We start from the raw sequence: 21,972 nt of genomic DNA, 5'->3' as shown, positions 1-21,972 counted from the left end.
TTCTTGAAGAGCTAATTTTCCTTTAACGTAGAAAACTGGCGGCAGAAGCAAAAACACCATGGGAAATTCAGTAGGTACACTGTGTAGTTGAAGCATGAAGGTGTTTTAAGGTGTTTTTTGTCTTGTTTTGTTTTTTATGTTAAACTTGAAATGCAGAAGACAGAACATTCAAAACCGTTTAGTAAGTGGTATATAAGAACAAATTCCAGGAAATAATCAGAACTGATTGGAGCAATGTGACACACAGAACTGGAGATTGGATCAGAGAATAAAGTGCACTGAAAAGGATCTGGGCTGAGGTCAAGACAGAGACTGCTCCCATCACTCCTGACTGAGGGTTCACCAAGCTCTGGGTGGGGAGGATCGTGAACTCATTGGTTCAACACATCTATGTAGCGCAGGCTTTCTGCTAACCTCTCCACTTGAAACTTGCTGTGTTATTTCATTTAATACTCACAGTAACCCTGCAAAGTAGATGTAATTTGTCTCGTTTTATATAAGGGGAACTGTCTCAAGTATATTGGGAAACTTTCCTGAAGTCATACAAACTTTAGAGTCTGTGTGTCATCCTCCAAGTCCAAGTTCTTTCTACTACAACGTGGCATACAGATATATAAAAAATTACTTTAGTCTACAAAACGAAGTGCCAGTAAAGTACATACTTATTGCTACATACTGATAGGATGAGGGAATGTGGCAAGGGTAACATTCATGCTGTCTTAGGTAGATACACATTAAAATAGACCCAATCAAAAGGACTTTCAAAACGCAAATTTCCCTGCATGAGGTTATGTTTCATTCTACCACTTCTCCTCAGGAGACCGTGATGCTGAGGGAGCTCTAGCTTTAAGAGAAAGAAAAATAAATTATCTTGAACCCCAAGCATGCACCTGTGAATACCCAGGGGCACTTGGGTTTTCAAGTGAAAATATGCTTCACAAACCCTGAACTCATATTTTATGATAGCTTTCAGTTGCTAATTGTCACTGAAAAAGAAAAGTCTTTAAAACCGGAAAAATAATTCACATTCATCTTTTCTTTCTGGTCCCTGATGAGCCTACTACCTACCTGGAAGATACTTGATAAATGGTAAATATTTTTTGAATAAATGCTTTTTTGAGCAGTAAGCTTTTAATACATCATAGAAATTTACCAGGTAGACAAGGAAGAGAAGTTATTCTAGAACATAAAGTGTGAAAATGTTTGGTATCTGCATATGTTTTTTTTAATTCCAATAGACTTTACTTTTTTAGAACAGTTTAAGTTTACGGAAAATTGAACAGCTAATACAGAGCGTTCCTATATATGTGTGTGTATTGGTCATGTTTTTTTCCTCTTCAAAGAATAGGGACATGAAAGTAACATCTGATAATAACACTTTATATTAGAAAATTGTCAGCTGCAAATAACAGACTAAACTGGCCTTGTAAAAATAGATGATAGATAGATAGATAGATAGACAGTCAGACAGTCAGTCCTGGATTCTGGTGGTCTCCAAGGTTGATTCAGCTAGTCGTGGATGCTGTCAAGAACCCAGGTGCATTGCCTGTCTTTACTCAGTAATCCTTGGTTTGTCTTAATTCTCATGTTGATAGCAATGTGACTCCAACACTTCAAAAAATCAACATAAGCTCAGAAATATTCAAAAGAATGAGAGAGCATCTCTTCCACTGTCTCCCTCACAGCATGTGGAAACTTTTCTACATCTGATATACCCCTGGAACTGGCCACGGGGTCAGTGTGTCCTGGCTTGGAAGTGATGTAAGAGAAGTCAATACCTGAACATGATTGGAGTTGTGTCAATCAGGGAAATGGGGCAGGGGGATAGGGTGGGAGTAGGAGTGGAATGGTTTCCAAGTGAGTAAGCAGTAGTGTCTACTATAGAGTTTCTTTTAAGAAAGTATAATAAAATAGAAATGGTAAATTTTGATCAGGCCTTCTGAAAAACTGGAATTTTTTTCAGCTCCAATAAACCACTTTTTTTCTGTCTCCCTCAATCTAGACACCCATTGACATAGCACCAATTACTCTGTTTATACTTCTGCTACTAGAGAGTAACTATATATAGACCCTGTCTCCTAGCTTATATATACAGGGTCTCCTAGCTTAATCATTAATAGAAGTTAATCAGAAGAACAAAATCAGAAATCAGACTCTATATATACCCTTTAATTCAATCATTCAACAGATTTTTTACTGAGTTTTGACAACATACCAGGCATTGTGCTAAGTAGTAGAGATACAGTAATGAGAAGAAAAAAATTGATCAAAAAGCTTATAGTCTAATGGAGGAGATTACATTAAAAATGAAATTATACAATGAATTTGCAAAATGACATTTGCGGTAAGTGCTGTGAAGAGAGCTTGTCTCATATAGGTGCTATGAGAGTGTAAGGTAGGGCGATTTTCCCTAGCTAGGGAGGTCAGTGGCAAAAATAGAAGCAAAAAGAGACCTTGAAGATGAGTAGAAGTGAACTCGGCAAATAGAGGAGGGAAGATATTTCCAGAGAGGGAAGAGTATGTGAATTGACTCTGTTACAGGAAGCAACATGGTAGGTAACAAGGGACTGAACGAAGGCCAGTGTGGCTTGACCTCAAGGGCAAAGTGGAACCTGATTCATCTGGGGCAGGAGACCTGTTGTGTGCACCACTAACCCCATCCCATCTCTTTTGTTGTTAGCTCTGCTTCCTCGGAACTCCTGCTGCCTTATGATTTCTGTTGACTACTTTCTCGCTGTGTTCTAGCTTCTTCCCACTGTCCTCTTCGGGCTGTCTCTGAATATCTTGAATTCAAATCATTAAAGAGAGATCCTCTGATTGGCCCAGCCAGCCAAATTCATGATAGCATGGCTCTGATGGTTTTAACAACCACAGACTGTAGCTACCCTGCTTAGATAAGCACACGTGGAGTATCCCTTGTTGCCAGTGCTTGGGATCAGAAGTGTTTCACATTTTGGATATATAATGAGACATCCTGGGGATGGGATCCAGGTCTGAAAATGAAATTTGTTGATGTTTCGTATATACCTTATACATGTAGCCTGAGGGTAATTGTATACAATATATTTTAAATACTTTTGTGCATGAAACAAAGTTTGTGCATTGAACTATCAGAAAGCAAAGGTGTCACTACCTCAGCCACCCATGTAGACAGTCTGTGGTTATTTGGCTTCATTATCATTCTTGACACTGAATTTATATGCTACTGATAAGCAATCATTTTCTTACACTTATTCATATGTAAGCACATAACAGTAAAAAAAAAATGACACACTATTAACACCGTGTAAAAACAATGTGTTCAGCGTAACTAAGCAGCACAGTAGCTTCACAGAATACCTGGATCAGCTGTTAAACAGCAGCAACAACAGACAATGCGGGCTTTCAGTCTCTACCTACCATGCTGGGTTTTGATTAGAAGGTGGGAGGTTGTACAGTAACCCCCGTGAGGACACTGAATAAACAGTGCATCACGTACCTGCATTATGACTGTGACCTGTCACGTGAAGTGGGATGTGGAATTTTCTACCCCTGGCCTCATGTTAGCACTCAAAAAGTTTCTGATTTTTGAACATTTTGGATTTTGTGTTTCCAGATTAGAGATGCTCAACGTGTACTTTTAATATTAGTACTCATCCTGGTTCAATCCAGCGTGGTGGCGTCATTGGTAATAAACATGGTACAAAGGAACTTTTCAGAAGAGAGTATCACCCATGTTCCATCCAGTCCATAACAAATTGGGAATCACTCTGGAGTATTTTAATATGGCTGGTTTTCATCATTATAGACCATGTAGATTAATAATTCTTTTGCATATGTTTATTATTAAATAAAAATCAAGAAAAGTATTCATAATTCATTAGTGTGTTAAATTACTGCCATGTGCTAGGCTCTGTGCTAAGTATGAAGAATGCAGAGATACACAGAATTCCTGCCCTCAGTGAGTCAATAGGTTAGTGGGAGACACCAAGAAGTCAACCAACAATTATAGTTTGGTAAATATTATAAAAAGGTGGGTACAGGGTTCCCAGTGGGAGCAGCAGGGTCTCCTAGCTTAATCATTAGTATAAGTTAATCAGAAGAACAAAATCAGAAGGGATCTGCCAGTCAGAAGAAATATCATTTGCAGGGGCACGGAAGTGTGACAGAACATGGCACATTGGGGAGCAGAGAAGTGTTCAGGATGGTTAGAATTTAAGAGCTAGGAAGAATGCACATTGTGGCTAAATAGGGGATTTTATACTACTATTAATGATAACATTTGCCGCTTTTTAAATACCTACTATGTACCGTAGTATATATGCTTTATATGCATAAATTCTACTATGATTTTGATTTTCATGACATTAGGATGCAAATTTTTAAAAAATGTTTGAAGCTATAATGGATTAAAATTAAAAAGTGCACTAGGGCCGGGTGGGGTGGCTCACGCCTGTAATCCCAGCACTTTGGGAGGCCGAGGTGGGCGGATCATGAGGTCAGGATATCGAGACCATCCTGGCTAACATGGTGAAACCCAGTCTCTACTAAAAATACAAAAAATTAGCGGGGTGTGGTGGCAAGCGCCTGTGGTCCCAGCTACTCTGGAGGCTGAGGCAGGAGAATGGTGTGAACCCGGGAGGCGGAGCTTGCAGTGAGCCAAGAGCGTGCCACTGCACTCCAGCCTGGGTGACAGAGCGAGACTCCGTCTCAAAAAAAAAAAACACAAGTGCACTATTATTTGTAATACATGCAGTTTTCTTCAGGTTAACATAAAGAAATGTTAGCTAGAGAAAAAAATGTTTTTAATTAAGTCATATTTGACTATTGCTACAATCATTACTGCAACTCTACCCTGTAATCTTGTTTCATTCTGGCTGTATCTAAAATTTTAATATGAAATATTTTTAAAAAGAGAAAATAATTTGTCTTGACAATTTATAATATTTGTAAAATCAGACCCTATTGCCAAATTAGTTAAAACAAAAACCTCTAACCCAGAACTCCAAATGATCTGAAACAGAAAAAAATAAATAAGTCTATAGAGAGAAGACATATAAATATAACTAGTTTAAAAAATTAGCAATATGCAGAATAATACATAGAGAAGTTAATGTATTCAGTATAGAAATGACAATAAATACTGGAAACTAGAAATTCGTTTATTTTCAGTCGTATAGAGTTCTGGTCTCCCCACCTCATCCCTCTGTAAAATAATAGCAGAGAGAAAAATAAAAGATTTTAGACTATGCCAAATTTGAGAAAATGAGGAAACACAGCCAAAGATACAATATTTACACAAGAACATTCATGAGTAGGACAAAAATGAAGCAACTGTGCCAGTATCATTTTTAATTTTGAGAGTTTTACCATGATTTGAGAGTGTGTGTTTGAAGATGAAGTCGACACAGAGGACTCCAGCTGCAACTCAGTTTGTTTGTAAATTAAATTTTAAAATATTTTACTCAACAAAACGTGAGTTCCTTCTCTGTGCAAGTTCTGTAAGGAATACAAAAATAGAGTACAACTCAGTCTCTATCCTCATTAAGTCCATTTTTTAGGGGATGTATATAATAAGATAGATCAATTTAAAAGGACCTGCCACAATGTAAGAGATGCTATTGGAAAAATACAAACAATGCTCTTTTGAGTAGCTCCTGGTTCTTTACTAATGAATATAAAACACCATTTACATAGATTTAGAACAGTTTTGCTCTTCTCTAGCCCAAATAGCATCTACCTCGCAGCCACAGCAGTGATTTCTAAAGTGCCAGTTTCATTGTCTCACCTCTTTCTTTGTTAAAAATCTTATAGCGGCTCTCCATTATTCTCAGACCAGAGTCCAAACTCTAATGTGAGTTATGAGATCTCACCCCACATCCTGCTGCCCACTCACCCTTTATTGTTCTAATTTTATTTTTCATCTGCTTCTTACAATATATGCACACACAGTCTGGGTCCATTGCCCCCCCACCCCCAGCACTGTGTTTATGTATCTTTACATACATGTTTACATATGTGTTGTTCCTTCTGCTTGGTACTTCCTTTTTCCCCACTCCCCTGCCTTTTCCCATTATTTGTGATTTTCCACCAAACTGTGAACTCCTAGAGATCAGGGACTCTGCTTCTCCTGTTCACCGTTGGTTCATAATGGTCAGCTGATAAATATTTGTTAAATGAAAGTAACTGAAGAAAAATAAAATTGATAAACCATGAGGACACTTGGTAGAAAAGAGCTGACCTAATTATGGGCTGTTTATAAAACAGGAAGCCTTCTTGCAGTTTATCACTGCTAATACCGAGACTGGTAGCTGGTGTCCCAAATAGTTGGGCTTTGTAGTTAAGAGTTAAGTACTGTGATTCCAATAATGTCTAGGATACAAACTACCACTAAAGAAACAATAAATGTGGCTTTTAGTTGAGTAAAAGGCTATGTGCTGTGGTCCGGATTTTCTACATCTGTTTTGGTAATGTCATCAACAAAGATTAGAACCAGAGGTCTGCATGGGGTGTGTGTGCGTGTGTGTCTGTACACACGCACAAGAAGGTAGGGACTAACTGCAGTAGTAGGCTGACATTTGTTAAGCATTTTCTGTGTGCCAGGTACTGTGCTGGGCATTTTTTTGAAAAGAGCTATTAATATCTCATTCAATCTCACAATGACCCCATGAAGTTAGGTAGCATTATTTTTCCCCATCTTTAGATAAGAAAACCAAAACATCAAAAATTAATGAACTTGCCTGAGGTCTCACAGCTAGTAAGAGGGGCAGACCCAGGGGAAGCCTTAAGTCTACAGTAAGCAGGTCCATAAATGGATGAATTAGAGAAAAAAAATCAAGATTATTAAATCAAAAGTTCTCTACGGATGGGCTGCCTATATTTCCCCCAATTGTAGGATGTTTTGACACCCCCCCCGCCCCACTACATACCCATATGCCCATGTACCAATAATGGCTGTGTTTATAATGGCATATAATAACATTCCTAAACACAGCCATTATAGCAACATTGTTTAATTTTCATCGAGGATATATTTTCTGGAAACCTGTATTTTTCCAGCTTCATTTCTTGATCATTTTTGTTTGCCTCACATTTAAGCCATTTTCAGTTTTTCCCGTTTGCAGTTTTATATTACTGAATTGTTTTCATCAGGATTAATTCTTTTCCATGTAAGTTTTATGGAGTGGTTTGGTTCTGTGATCAATCTTTTGGTCCATATTACATTTTACTGACTATAGTGCCTGCCCTTGACAATTTTATTTTGATGATAGTATTCATTATTAATTGAATAAAAGGCTAAAGTGAAACTCTTCTGCCAGATATTTGAAGATTGCTTTATTGTGTAGGAGTGGTCTATAGCAGTTGTTCTCTAACTTTTTTTCACCAATTTTGTGAAAGAATTTTATAAAGCTCTATACCACATTACACATGTTTAAATTAACAGTTAAAATTTTCCATAAGTTTAAATATTTTAAAAAGATGTGATATCTGGTGTGTTCTAAATATTACTATTTTAAAATAAAATTGTTATATTACTTTTCAGATATATCCAGTAGAATAAAATAAGTAGAATAGTGATTGATTACTGTTATCATCCGTTTTAAGATATACAAATAAGCTCTTTTTTCAAATGAACATTTTATATAATTTCTCTCTTTGAACTCATACTTCCTTTCAATTCCTTCCCCCAAATTTACCTAATCTAAAATATTTGTGCTTGTGAGTCTTTTTTGATCACTATATTTTACTACTCTGCAAAAAGTGTATATACTTACTGATTAAAGCTTTAGTTTTTCAGGTTCCTAAGACCATAACATTCTAAGTATTTAAAATTTTTATTCTGAAATAAATTGTTACAAATATTATTAGCATACAGTCATACAACAGCATAAATATATTGTGAACTTTGAAAAATAATTATTAAGCATAAAAAATGAAATTATATTAGAAATTCATCTCTTAATGAGATGAACAGTTAACACATGCACATATGAATATTACTTATTGCTACAACAATACAGGAATCAATATTAGAGCTACTTATAACTTTCTTTTTTATAGAGGTGTTGAAGAATCTTGTTCACATAAGTAAATAGCATGTCGAAGTTGTATTATAGACAATGTTATTCAATGTTTTCTACTCCTTCCAAGTTGTGTGCTAAAAATCACATAAGGATCTATTGTCAGAAGTTATTTTTAATTATCTCTCAATTGAAAGCCCATTTAAATCCAACTTCTCCTCTTTGAAAGTAAAGAATTGGGAAGACATCTGACTTGCAAAAGGATTTTTTTTTTTTAGTCCAGTCACTGGGAACATTCACTTTCCAAGGCCTCCATCAGGTATTTTGAATTATCCCATTTGATGCTCCTACCCCTCAACAGATCTTATACTCCAGTCAATACAACATAGAGAAATACCATTTTTTATTTTATTTTTTAAGTGGAGAATGGCAACGTGTTTTTCCCATCTCCTTTTTGGAGATGGGAAAGACAACTTGTACTATCGTATGTTTCTCCATGTCTTTGGTAGGGAAATAGCATCACCAAGACATGTGGTGAGAGGTGGGAAGGGAGTGTGCCATGGCTGCTCCCCACATCCTCACCGCATGTGCCACACAGCAGGTATCAGTCAGACATGGTCTTCCAGGTGGTCATTTTGGAAGTCAAGCCTCTCCCAGCTTGTAGATCGACTTTCCTTCAGGGCCTTGGAATCCTCTCCATTCAGCTGACAGTTTAAAAAGAGCATGGATGACCTCACATGAGTGTGGACCTGAAATTTCTTTTGAACTATTCTTCTTGAATATATTTGCTGTAATCCTGAGCCATTGCCACAAATTCCAAATTTATATGAAATTATAAAAGTAATAGGGATTTGTAACTTTAAATTGCACCACAACAAGCCCTTTAATTAAACTGTTGAGGCTGCAAGTGTGGATTGAACGCGACAACCTTAGGAACTCTAAAAAGGGTTTGCCCAGCCTTCTGCAGCATTTTCATCAATTCCTAACAGGAAATTCAACTGGAAACAAAATTTATATTTTTTTCGTATTCAAAGAAAAAAAATGTAATACTTGTGCTAATATATGCGTTAGATGATTTGAGATCAGCAAAGCTGTCACTCAACAAGTACTTTTTTAGGTTGCACAATATTTAGCTTCCTTAAAAAGAAAAAAAGATGAAACTTTTTTCGTCTGTGATTTGACAGTCATTTACATGTTTCTGACAACATATACGTGTCCGATACACATGAGTGCACAGCCGCCTTGTATTTTTCACCGTGATCACCAGATAATATGTGTTAAGCACATATTTGGGTAGGTGGTTGACAAGGGATTTCTATGACATTTGTATTGTATTACTTTCTATGTACCTTAGTTTCTGTGTGCTTTCTATGTACTTTAGTTCATAAGTAAACTAAAATTCATAAGTGAATGGGGCAGACCTCAGGGCATGAGGCTGACATGAACTCTCTCCCTTCACTTCTTTTGGATACTAAGCAGTTAACTCAGTATAGTTCAGTGGTCACTTAAGAAAATCACAGAGTTCCGTAAGATTTGGGGTCAAGATGCTTTAATATTCTTGCTTATGATCTGTATGATGTATCAACAATTATGTTTATTCAGTTCTCAAAAATGAAACTGGATGGGATAATATTGGTTGATTAGATTTCATTGTATATTAAATAATTTGAAGAAACAGGCAGGCACAAGCTAGATGATATGGGAAGCTTGGCTTAAGAAAGAAAACAAAACCACAAACCTCAAGTATACATGAAAGTACTTAAATGACTTAGAAAAATATCTTGGACTAAATAAAAAGCAAACTGAAAGAATTATTATAGACTGTCCTTAAATTTATAGAAAATTGTGTAACCAGTAAAGGTATAAATAAAAAAGTATCAGGCCATATTTCAGGCCTGGGCTTGATGCCCAGATTTTTATAGAAATGTACCATAAACTCAACTGACTGTGATTGATATTCCTTTACATTTATGAAATTTATACAGATTGATTAACTCATCACTTGCCTGAAGCAGCATCCCCTCCAGTCATTCTGCCCCCATCCCACAGCATTCCACTGTATCCTCTGCATGCCTCCCTAGTGCTGTGCCTCAAATCTCACTCTGCCACCTTCCTGCTAAGCTTCAGGACTTTCCCAATGCCTGTGAGCAGAGCAGGGTAATGGAGCCTTGGGATATAGTCCAAGGAAGCCACAGTAATCACATTTATCTGAGTACCAGTGTTTTATCTTAATAATTCATTCATTTTTGCATTATTTTCCAGCCTGTGCTAATTTTACTACAAAACTGTTTTAAATTGCTTACCAGAAATAAAATTGATGCCCAAGAAGGGGTTCCAAATGATATTCTTTGACATACCTTAGTATACATTTTCCCATGTGAGAGGCATAAGTCCAGAATATCAAGTCAAAATTGCTTAGCCTAAAGCCCTTCCATAACTCCTCTGGAGTCAAGGAATCCTTTTATTGTAAAGGTAGTGTCTTCTCAGAATGGGATCTAACCCAGGTGAAAGTTCCATGGTAGTGCAAATTAAACTACTAAAAAAGAGAAACCCACTGTATTTATATTACTGTTTTGGTTCTTGATTAAAGTCAGCAGGGGTGTTTGGTGGACTATACCATTAGGACATAAACATGAGAAGTCTGAAGGCCACATTGGAGAGAGCTTCTTCTGGTTTAGCAAAGGAGTCAAAATGCACGTACTTCGTACAATTTCTTTAGAACCTTCCCCATATGTACTATTTCTATCACTTTCCCATTGGGATTTATTAAACACAAATGTTTGTTTAATAAATGGAGCACATATGTGCCAGACACTATGTTAGGCACCGTGTATGGAACAGTAAATAGGATAGATGAGAGTCCTATTCTCCTATTTGATGTCACAGGGAGGGGACAGACAAAAAACAAACAAATAAGAAAATTAATCATTTTCATGTGCAGAATTAAACAGTGATAAGATAGGCTGGGTGTTGGGGCTCACGCCTATAATCCCAACACTTTGGGAGGCCGAGGTGGGCAGATCACTTGAGGTCAGGCATTCAAGACCAACCTGGCCAATGTGGCAAAACCCCGTCTCTACTAAAAATACAAAAAGTAGCTGGTTGTGGTGGCACATGCCTGTAGTTCCAGCTACTCAGAAGGCTGAGGTGGGAGAATCGCTTGAACCCAGGAGGTGGAGATTGCATGAGAGGAGATGGCATCGTTGCACTCCAGCATGGCCGACAGAATGAGACTCCATCTCAAAAAAAAAAAAAGAGAGAGAGTTACATGATAACTCTTAAATTGCATGTCAGAAAAGGCAGCTGAGAGGAGTAGATCTAAATTTTTTTTTTTTTTTTTTTTTTGAGACAGAATCTCGCTCTGTCACCCAGGCTGGAGTGCAGTGGCGTGATCTCGGCTCACTGCAACCTCTGCCTCCTGGATTCAAGCAATTCTCCTGCCTCAGCCTCCCAAGTAGCTGGGATTACAGGCATGTGCCACCATGTCCGACTAATGTTTTTGTATTTTTAGTAGAGACAAGGTTTCACCATATTGGCCAGGCTGGTCTCGAACTCCTGCCCTTGTGATCCACCCACCCTGACCTCCCAAAGTGCTGGGATTACGGGCGTGAGCCACCGTGCCCGGCCTAAAATGTTTTAAAAAAAAAATGTATTATGGAATGAAACTCTTTTTAAATAAAGGAATTTTAGGATCATCTTATTCCGTGATCACTCTTGAAGGTAACAAGCAGGGAAAGCAGGAGGTGGTTTGCTATAAAAAAAAGAAAAGAAAAGAAAAGAAAAGAAAAGAAAAGAAAAGAAAAGAAAAGAAAAGAAAATGACCCTAGGCTCTATTAGGTTTTCCTAGCAGGGAATTATGGCTGGCTCAGAACATTGTCTTTCATCAGCCCTTTTAGGATTTCAGATGCTTAAATATAACATGGGTTATTGTAAAGTAATTAGGCAGATTTTTTGAAAAGCCTGTAAGAACATAGATAAAAATAATTTTTCTTCCCATGTCCCCTTTGGTAAGGGCTGTACACTTATTTAAATGATGCTGCCATTGTTCAAAATAGCTTTGGACCTTTGGATCTGTCTTTCAGAATTTGCTTCCTAAGCCATTTAGAAGCTACTAGCAAAATCATTTTCTTTTAATTTTGTTATCTCTCCCTGTCCTCTTTGCGTTTAAGCTTTACTGATCTTAGTTTCCTTTTTTCTTGCTACAGAGGGTCCCTAAGGACCATTATGCTCCCAGGCTGTAGCTAAGAGAATGGTGATAGGAAAACTGAGTTTGTTTATTAGTTGGGATCCAGTCAGGGGAGAGGAATCAGAATGCAATTTAGATAGGAAAAGTTTAATATAATTATAATATAAATTATGCCAGGAGATTGAGTAACAAGGGACTGGCTAGTAAGAAATAAAGATAACTCTAAAGAATATTGGCCCGGCATGATGGCTCACACCTGTAATCCCAGCACTTTGGGAGGCCGAGTCAGGTGGATCATTTGAGGTCAGGAGTTCGAGACCAGCCTGGCCAACATGGTGAAACCCCGACTCTACTAAAAATACAAAAATTAGCCGAGTGGTAGTGGCATGCACCCCCAATTCCAGCTACTTGAGAGGCTGAGGCAGGAGAATCGCTTGAAGATAGGAGGTGGAGGTTGCAGTGAGCCAAGATCACGCCACTGCACTCCAGTCTGGGTAACAGAATGAGACCCTGTCTCAAAAGAAAAAAAAAAAAAAGGAATTGGTGAAGCCATTTATGGGAGGTGTCCCAACAGAAACACTCTGCTACAAAACAGCTCGGGGTGAGGGAAGTACTGAGAAAACTGCTGATCACTGGGTGCTGGGAGCATCATGCAGCCCAGGAGCCGAGTGCTGGAGAACAGGCGCCTGCCAAGTGAGCACACCAGAACAGAGAAGGAAAAAAAACCCTTCATCCTGTGTGGTCTCTTCAGTGCCCTTTCCTGACAAAGTTTAATGCTATGCCAGGTAGCAAAGGAAAAATATTTTAAGGACACAGGTTCATTTTCACAGAGCAAGCAATTAAGGGTGAATTTGCACATGGAAGGCCATAAATGAATAATTGGCACAATTTATAAAATAAAATTTTACATGGTGCACTTAAGGAGTCAAACTAACATACTTTTTGGAACTACCTGCTTGCTATAACTAACATAAAAACTGATACCATGCTTAATGGAAAGAAATGCTTGGTCAAATTTTCATTATACCATAGCTCCAGAAGGAAAAAGTAAGTCAAAATATGACTATGTGTGTGTATACACATGTGAGATATCGATATATCTGGACCGAGAAATACAGATACAGGTATCTTTGTGACATAACACTATTGGTATAAGGGTGCCAACACAGCTTTCATGGGAAGATCTATCATTTTTTCTGATATTATATTCACTTTACTGTTTGGGTTTTCAAGTGGCCATAATATTTTTAGTACCTTAGTGAAATGATGATTATAGTTAAAGATAGATTTTGTTATTGTGGCTGTTTTGGCTTAAAATGTTTCCTACTTGACAAAAAAAAAAGTTAATCCTGTATCACTATCCCTTTTTAAAAATCATACTGGTCTATGAAAATCAAATATGGAAACCATTATAGCCAACTAACAATTTATAAGTATAAATTGTGGCAAGTCACTATAACCCTTTTGTGAAATGTACAAGAAGTTTTGCATTTAGTAACCAAAAACCAATTGTCACCCGACGCTCAACAACAAGGAGATATAAATTCATCAATGGAACTTAATAGCCAGGGTCATGTACTGTATATTCTCTGTCTCTGCTTAAACTAACCATTTCCAGGTATCATTATCACTGTCTTTCAGATGACAAAAACCAGATGGAGTTAAATAATTGTTTTTCAAAATACTGTAGTTGGTAAATAGCAGAGTCGAGAGTCAAGTAGGAGTCTTAATGGTTCCAAAATGTTTCAGGATTTAAATAGACGTCTGACTGCCTCCAAAAACCTTTCAATGTCTAGAGAAAGACAAAAACTGAATTAAGGGTTACAAAATGGGATTTTCAAAAAATAAAGACCGAAAGATTATACACTTATATATTTTATGTATGTTTCCTAAAGAAAGGAAGTGTAAAAAGGAACTTCTAACTTGTTTTCAAATGTATATATGAATATAATGTATGTAAAATGAATATAATGTATGTAAAACTCAGTAACTGTTTTCATTTCCACCAAAGCAAATGTAAGTGCAGTAGAGTATACCACAGCAAGTAGAAAAGTCCCTATGAATTGTTAATACACGTTGGTGTATCAGGAAGGAATGTGCTTGTTGTAGATTTGAGGACAGTAGCTTAATCAAATATAGATTATATACATGGTAACCAGAAGTCCAGATATGGTTGCTGTGATTGTTTCAGTAGCTCAGTATTAGAGCCAACCTTGGCCTTCCTCTCATAGTTACACAATTGCTGCTACAGTTTCAGCTATCACATCTCCATTCAAGCAGGAAGGGCAAAGTGGTATGCCAGCTACATATGATTCATTTCATCAGCTTTTCTCAAACATCCTCGACTGCTTTTGGTTTTGATCTCATTAACCAGTGCTTGGCCTAATGTGCTTCCACAAAGTTACAAGGGAATTTGGGGAAGCAGGGAATAACATTGTCAGGATTGGCTTAGACCATGGGTCAGCCAAACTCTGCCCTGGGGGCCAAATTCAGCTCATACTTGTTGTAAATAAAATTTTGTTGGAACACCTCCATACCCCTTTATTTACACATTGTCTATGGCTCCTTTCATGTTACAATGGCAAAACTGAGTAGTTGCAACTGAGACTGTGTAGCCTGCAAAGGCTAAATATATGTACTCTCTGGCCTTTTACAGAAAAGTTTGCTGACCCCTGGATTAAACCAATCATGATCCTTTGCCTGGGGTTGACAGTGTGGACCCTTTGGGGGTAGCTGGGCTTCCATTAAGCAAGGAAGAAAGGGGAGAAAGGATATTGGAAAGAACCAACAATATATGTCTCACAGGTGGTCACCTGGTCCAATTAATTATATACAAGACCCAAAAGTGATAATATATTTTCGGTTTTAAGTCACAGAGTCTCCTTGAGTATGTTTTTCTACTCCTTCTTTTCCTCAAGGCCCAACTAAGACAATTTAGAAAGGCAGAAATTTTGCAAATACACAGTATCAAATTATTGACAATGTTGTGACAGTGAATTCATTTCTAGTTTTCTGACTTTTACTAAGATACTGTCAAAGTAGATCTTAAATCCGTATTTTATTGATTGACACTTCCCTTTAAACTGTTTATTTTAGGTTCTTGCATACACTGAGGGACTTCACGGAAAATGGATGTTCAGCGAGATACGAGCTGTATTTTCAAGACGTTACCTTCTACAAAACACTGCTTTGGAAGTATTTATGGCAAACCGAAGTAAGTCCCCTTAAATATTTTGAAAGAAAATGTGCTCAAATTTACGTATCATTCATTGACACGGTATGATGATGTGTTGATTTTTCTCACTGTATTTCTGATGTGCTCTAGCTTAAACAAACAACAATTCTTTTTAAACATTGTGCACATGTACCCTAAAACTTGATAAAACCCTATAATAATAAAAAATAAATAAGTAAATAAAAGATAAAAAAATGAATTTGTTTGAAATGTTAACCCTAGGTTTCTCATGGATAAAGTTATACTGAAAGCTGATTTTTCACGAAGATTCATTACCTTTACAAATAAATCATGACAGGCACTTGAAGATGACTTGTAAAATTGATGGATAACTTTCCTGTGGTTTTCTAAACTCTGTTTTTTTCTTCTTACCACAGCCTCAGTTATGTTTAATTTCCCTGATCAAGCAACAGTAAAAAAAGTTGTCTATAGCTTGCCTCGGGTTGGAGTAGGGACCAGCTATGGTCTGCCGCAAGCCAGGTAATTATATCATATTACATATTATCTATGGCTTGTTAACATATTTCAATCTCAATATTACAGCAATGTAAATGTGGTTATAACATTATAATTATTTCAGAGACCAGAGAATTTTCTTTCTCTGAAGCTTATTTGTAGGGATAAAGATTATGAAAATAGCTATTTTGAGAATGACAGAATGGTTAGGGCAGATTTTTATTTAATACATATAAATAACAAAGTAAAAAACTTGATTGCATATCATAGCTAGCATATAATTAAGACATTCTTGCCTGTTAAAATCTTACAGGAAACATACCAAAAACCTGAAGATCATAAATGATTAATTGCTATGTAATAGCATATAAATAATGTTTTTATAAATGCCATATATAAATGCTTCTTAATTAAAACAATAAAACCCTTAGAGTTTATTAAGGGTAATAGTCATTAATTATGGTTTAGTTGTAACCACATTTCCTCGATTTTTATCTTGGTATTTTAGAAGAATCATTTTGAAATCTTATATTATTAAAAGATACTAATGTAAGTAGAAAACATAATCAGTAGTTACTTATATTGCTGATATCAGTTTGTCGTTTTTGGCTCGAAATAACTGAATACCTTACTAAAAGTGGCTTAAACAATAGGGGTGTGTGTGTTTAATATAAAAGATCTGGAGTTAAGGTGCTGCCAGTATTGGTTCAGAGGTTCAGTGATATCAGAACTCTGTTGGCTTTGTATTCACAAAATCACCACCACTTCTCCAGCTACTACATCTTCACACAACTGCATTACAGTAGGAAAAAGACACAAAGGATTTCTCTTTAAGCTTCTCTGTTTTAGGAGGAATGTATTTCTCAGAAGCCTAAAGCAATCTTTATCTTAAGTCCCTTTGGCCAGAATACAGTCACCTTCCCATTCCTAAAACAATCACTGCCAAAAAGGTGTGAATTCTGTTGGCTTAGCCCAATCATTCCCTAGGATTTATGAAAAAAGATACCTCTGATTCTTTGCCAGCTCCTACATGAACAAAAGAGGATTTCTGTTGAAGAGGAACAAAGGGAGATTGGCTTTAGGTAGATACAACAGTGTCTACCATATAGACTGTTATGTCCTTGAGAATTATTGCACAGCATTGTACGGATGGAAAGGAAAACTAATCTTTGTCTATCCTCCCTTAAATAGGCAACAGACAACTGAAAGACAGGGACTGTGTTTTATTTATCCTTTAATCTACAGGACCTAACACAGTGCCTAATTGCAGCAGTGCTTTTTAAGTGCTATTCAGCTGGGGTTACCCTGTATTGCAACTTATCTATTCTCTTTAAGCTTACAGTGTAAGACCAATTCACTGGCATGTATACACATGCTCAAGATATTTGCTAGTAGAATGACAAGATTAAACTAAGATATTAGTAGATAATGAAGCACTTATATAAAATACAGGTCAAAGAAAAATGCATTTCATCTATCAAAGAAAATGAGGTTAGTTCTGCAAGACTTGCTCTTATTGAATCTAAGCTGACTCATAATAATCATTACTTCCTTTCCCAAGTGCTTACATACTATTTGTTTAATCATCAATTCAAGAATTGACTCAGGAATTGACATTAAGAACTTACGAATGGGTCTAACTTTTTCCTTTTTAAGAATAATCTCCTGTCTTCTGGCATATTTCTCAATGACCATGATTCCTGAAAGATTACTAATAGAGGTTTCTATATGGCATGTATAATTTCCCTCAGTATTCTTTGACTTGTCTGGACCGGAATTCATTTAAAACAATCAGAAGCTCTTTTATGTTATTTCTTAGGTATTATGAGTATTGTTTCCCTTTTAACCACATTTGGTCTCTTTCTGACGTTTGGAAGATCATTCTTTTTTTGTTTTCTTTGAGACAAGCTCTCACTCTGTCACCCATGCTGGAGTGCAGTGGCGCGATCTCAGCTCACCGCAGCCTTGATTTCCCCAGGCTCAGGAGATCCTCCCACCTCAGCTTCCCAAGTAGCTGGGAATGCAGACATGTGCCACCACGCCCAGCTAATTTTTGTATTTTTTGTAGAGATGGGGTTTCACCATGTTGCCTAGGCTGGTCTCGAACTCCTGCACTCAAGCAATCCACCCACTTCAGCCTTCCAACGTGCTGGGATTACAGGCAAGAGCCACCATGCCCAGCTGGAAGATCATTCTTTATAAGAAAATTGAAAACAAAAGAGCGGCTCAGTAGTTTTGGTCTCTCTGTAATTCATAATGCCATTCTATCTTCAAATGTCCTGTTGTTGTCCTTGGCTTATTTTCCCCCAAAAAGCTCAACTAATTATTAGTTTCCTAATAATATTCTTACAGACTCAGTTTTATGTACTTCCGTAGATATACATCCTTAGAAGTACCAAGTGGCAAAGGGGAGACACTGCATCTAGGCTTAAACCTGTCACTTAACTGGGTAACAGTAAGCAAGCCTCACACTTAGCAGGAATTCAATAAATATTGGTTGAAAGAATGAATAACACTACTCAAGCAGAATGACACTCTTATCTACCATAACATGGGGAAATATCTTTGCAAGAGATATTCTGCCAGAGATATTTTGCAAGATATCTTTGCAAGAGATATTTTGATAATCTTTTGTGCTATGTACAAGACAATGCCTATTAAGATTCCATGTGAATACTCATGTTAATAATCCATGAGTAACAGAAATAGCCTTAAGTCTGTTGTTCCCAAACTAAGCACCAAGGAGTCCTGAGATATCACAGTGAATTCTCAGGGGTGCTGCAGGGCATTTTTTAATTTTTTAGGGAAAAACAGCAACATTTGTCAGATACCACACAAACTATTTGCTCGAGTTCGTTCCAAGGTTCAACTTAGAATGATTAGATAGAGCTGCATTTTTTTCAGTGACACCTCTGAGAAAGTGGTGTTTGGTCGCTACTGTCTTGAAAAACAAGAGCCACATGAAAAATCAGTGTGGAACAGGAAATGAATGTGGTGGTGTCAGATCTGATTCCAAGGTTTCAGAAGCTGTGCAGTTTCCAACAGATATACACACCCCATTAGTAAATGTGGTTATTTAAGAATGAAATACAAATATTTCTCTTTAAGTTTATGGGTATTGTATTTTCAAATAGCTACTCAGTTGTTAAGATGTTAAATATTTATTGAGTTGTTTAGAGCTAACTACTTAATAAACAAAATTGTAAGATATGTCTCTTGGTCAAGGAGCACTATGAAAAATTATGGAGATACTAAGGGTGCCATGAATTGAAAAAGTTTGAGAACCTCTGTCAATCAGTTTAAAAACCCAGTAGCATTATCATACTTTTCTAAATACAACTGCTTTCGTTAGTTTTAGATGAACACATTGAACCTGGAAAGTTTCATAATTTGGACCAATTATCATGGTTTATTCCCTTAGGCTGTTCCTATGTCCCTTCTTCTGGACCCATGCATTTTTTCAAAGTTCCAGTTGTTTATATTTTACGCCATGGCAGGGATAGATATTGTACGGGCAGAGGCTGTGCATGTGTACACACTCTGTGTGTGAAGGCAAGTCTAAGAAGTTCATTGATAGACATTAAGTCAAATGCATGTAAGCAGGTACCTGACTACCTAACTACCTACCTACCTAGTTAACATGGAGCAGATTTGCTGTATTGTTTAAAAACTACTTGATTTATCTTACGTATAGTTTTACTTTTTTTTCTTGTTGATTTGTGAAATGCTCATTTGCAGCTATAATTTCACAAATAAGGTTGCTTTCAAATTGTTTTATCCTGAGTAATTAAGTGTATCTTCTCTATAATAGAATTCTCAAATATTGCTAATTTCTACAATTAAAATATATTTTCTAATTCATCTAAGAAGGATAAACCATAAATTATTTTAAATTGATTATCAAACCAATATATTAGTTAATATTGGATTTTTTAAAGTTATGAATTAAAGGGACTATGTTTGTTGTGCTGTGCTTAATTGCTAGGAGGATATCATTGGCCACTCCTCGACAGCTTTATAAATCTTCCAATATGACTCAGCGCTGGCAAAGAAGGGAAATTTCAAACTTCGAATATTTGATGTTCCTTAATACTATTGCAGGTAAGATGTCTCATTCTTTAATCTAATAATATGTTTATATTCATCAAAATCACGGTAATGTAGCCTGACATAATACGTTTTTCTCTTTGGCATTCAAATGCAGCATTAGAGTAAATTTTGAAGCACTCACGTTAAATTTTATCAGAAACTGTACAAGCTCATACCAAACTTTTAGATGCATTTATTGTTGAAGAGGCTTTTCCTTGCTTTCCTTCTGCCATTTCCTTTGCTGACAGCTTTGTCTGAAGGTTTATTAGAGTCAACAAACCATTGCCAGAGTGTCTGGAAATAATAATGGGAAAAGTAATTTCACTACTTTGTCATCCTCAGCAATAGCAGCTAGACAGGAGAATAACAACAGGATTCTGCCTAGTACAGATGTCACCTGGATTATGGCATGATTAGGTTACAGCATCTTTCTTAAAATCTTCAAATAAAAATACAAAATCAGATTACATTTTCTAAATTATGAGTAACTGCCATCAACCTCTGCAGTACCATGCTTGCAAATCAAAAGGAGGTAGTGGCTTTGTTTTCTGCTAAATCAGTGGTTGTCAGTGGTTAAACATGTCTATGAGATTTAAGTACTTCATCTTTTTTCTTAAGTTAAGCTCCAAAAGCCCCTATTTATGATGAATTACAAAGAGTTTACTTCTATAAACTAGGCTCTACAAAAACTTTTTGCAACTAGATGAATTTAAATAACCATATAAATAAAGGTGCTTACCATAATTATTGTTTTGTTATGAATGAATGCTCACAACCGTGTATTTCGAGCAGTGTACTTCTCTGAATCATTACTGTAAAAATATAACTATGTAATATTACTCTTTTTTAATCTATCATACATAAGCGTGACTACAGATACTATAGGTATATGTTAAATGTGGGTAATATAGATATGCACTAAATAGACAAAACTTGATTTGTCCACAAAAGGGAATAAAGCTATTTGATGTATTAAAATGCTTTTTCATTTTAATCCCCATACATTCATGTATATATGTTCATATATACATGCATTTATTCATATATGTAGTATATACACATATATCTTGAATAAACCTGTTTACTCCCTCAAAGATAAAAGAAATGTGTTATACTATTTAATTAGCACTTTATTTATAAATAGAATGAATTTAAACATCTGAAATGTAAAGAACTTAATTTCATGAGCATATTTAAGTAAATAGCATGGTGTAGCAGAAAGAACGTAACTTTCTTTTTTTTTATTTTATTATTATACTCTAAGTTTTAGGGTACATGTGCACAATGTGCAGGTTTGTTAGCATTAGGTATATCTCCTCATGCTATCCGCCCCCCTCCCCCCACCCCACAACAGTCCCCGGAGTGTGATGTTCCCCTTCCTGTGTCCATATGTTCTCATTGAAGAACATAACTTTCAACACCAAAGAGAAGAGGGATAGAATCCCAGATCTGCCAACTTTCTGTCCTGGAGCATAAGTTGAATTTTAACTTTTAACTCTATCGTGGACTTTTAATATTTTAATAGCAATATTTAATATGTTTACATCTGTTGTAATAACTGGTATGTTTGGTCTTATATCATCTTGTTTTATACTTTTTTTTAATGTTCTCTTGCTTTTTATATTGTTTGTTCTCTGGCTTTACGAATGCTTTTTTGCTCAGTGCTCTTGTGATTTAAAATGTAAGCACCTTGTTATCAATTCCCCTAGAGATATTACATTCTTAAAAGCCTTATAAACTGTATTTTTCTTAATTTGAACTCAAAAATGAATTAACATTTTTAAATCATACCTAAGTAAGACAAAAACTTCAACTCAATTTTATTTCTCATTCATTGCTTATATTCGCAAATATAAATTACTAGTCAGAATCCAGATTATTATTAACTTCATACTCTGGGGTCTACGTCTTTTTGCAAATTAAGAAAGATTTCAAACTATTGAAATTATGTGTTCATGCAGTATATTATTTTCAGCTATATGGATCTTTACCTGATTTTTCGGGAT

General features: G+C 36.2%; 1 protein-coding gene across 6 annotated transcripts in view; it reads left to right on the top strand.

Annotated features, from left to right (window-relative positions):
* NBEA (neurobeachin) overlaps positions 1-21,972 on the top strand; it is a 723,704-nt gene that overhangs the window by 585,409 nt on the left and 116,323 nt on the right. For all 6 annotated transcript variants that reach the window (XM_030818536.1, XM_030818537.1, XM_030818538.1 and 3 more), the window contains 3 exons: positions 15,283-15,400; positions 15,799-15,901; positions 19,863-19,978. In XM_030818536.1, coding sequence (XP_030674396.1) covers positions 15,283-15,400; positions 15,799-15,901; positions 19,863-19,978 — 337 coding nt within the window. The remainder of the gene's footprint in view (positions 1-15,282; positions 15,401-15,798; positions 15,902-19,862; positions 19,979-21,972) is intronic.

The sequence above is a fragment of the Nomascus leucogenys genome, chromosome 9, assembly GCF_006542625.1.
Source record: "Nomascus leucogenys isolate Asia chromosome 9, Asia_NLE_v1, whole genome shotgun sequence".
NCBI lineage: Eukaryota > Metazoa > Chordata > Mammalia > Primates > Hylobatidae > Nomascus > Nomascus leucogenys.
Note: the sequence above shows the minus strand (reverse complement) of the source record. Positions and strands in the feature narration are given on the sequence as shown.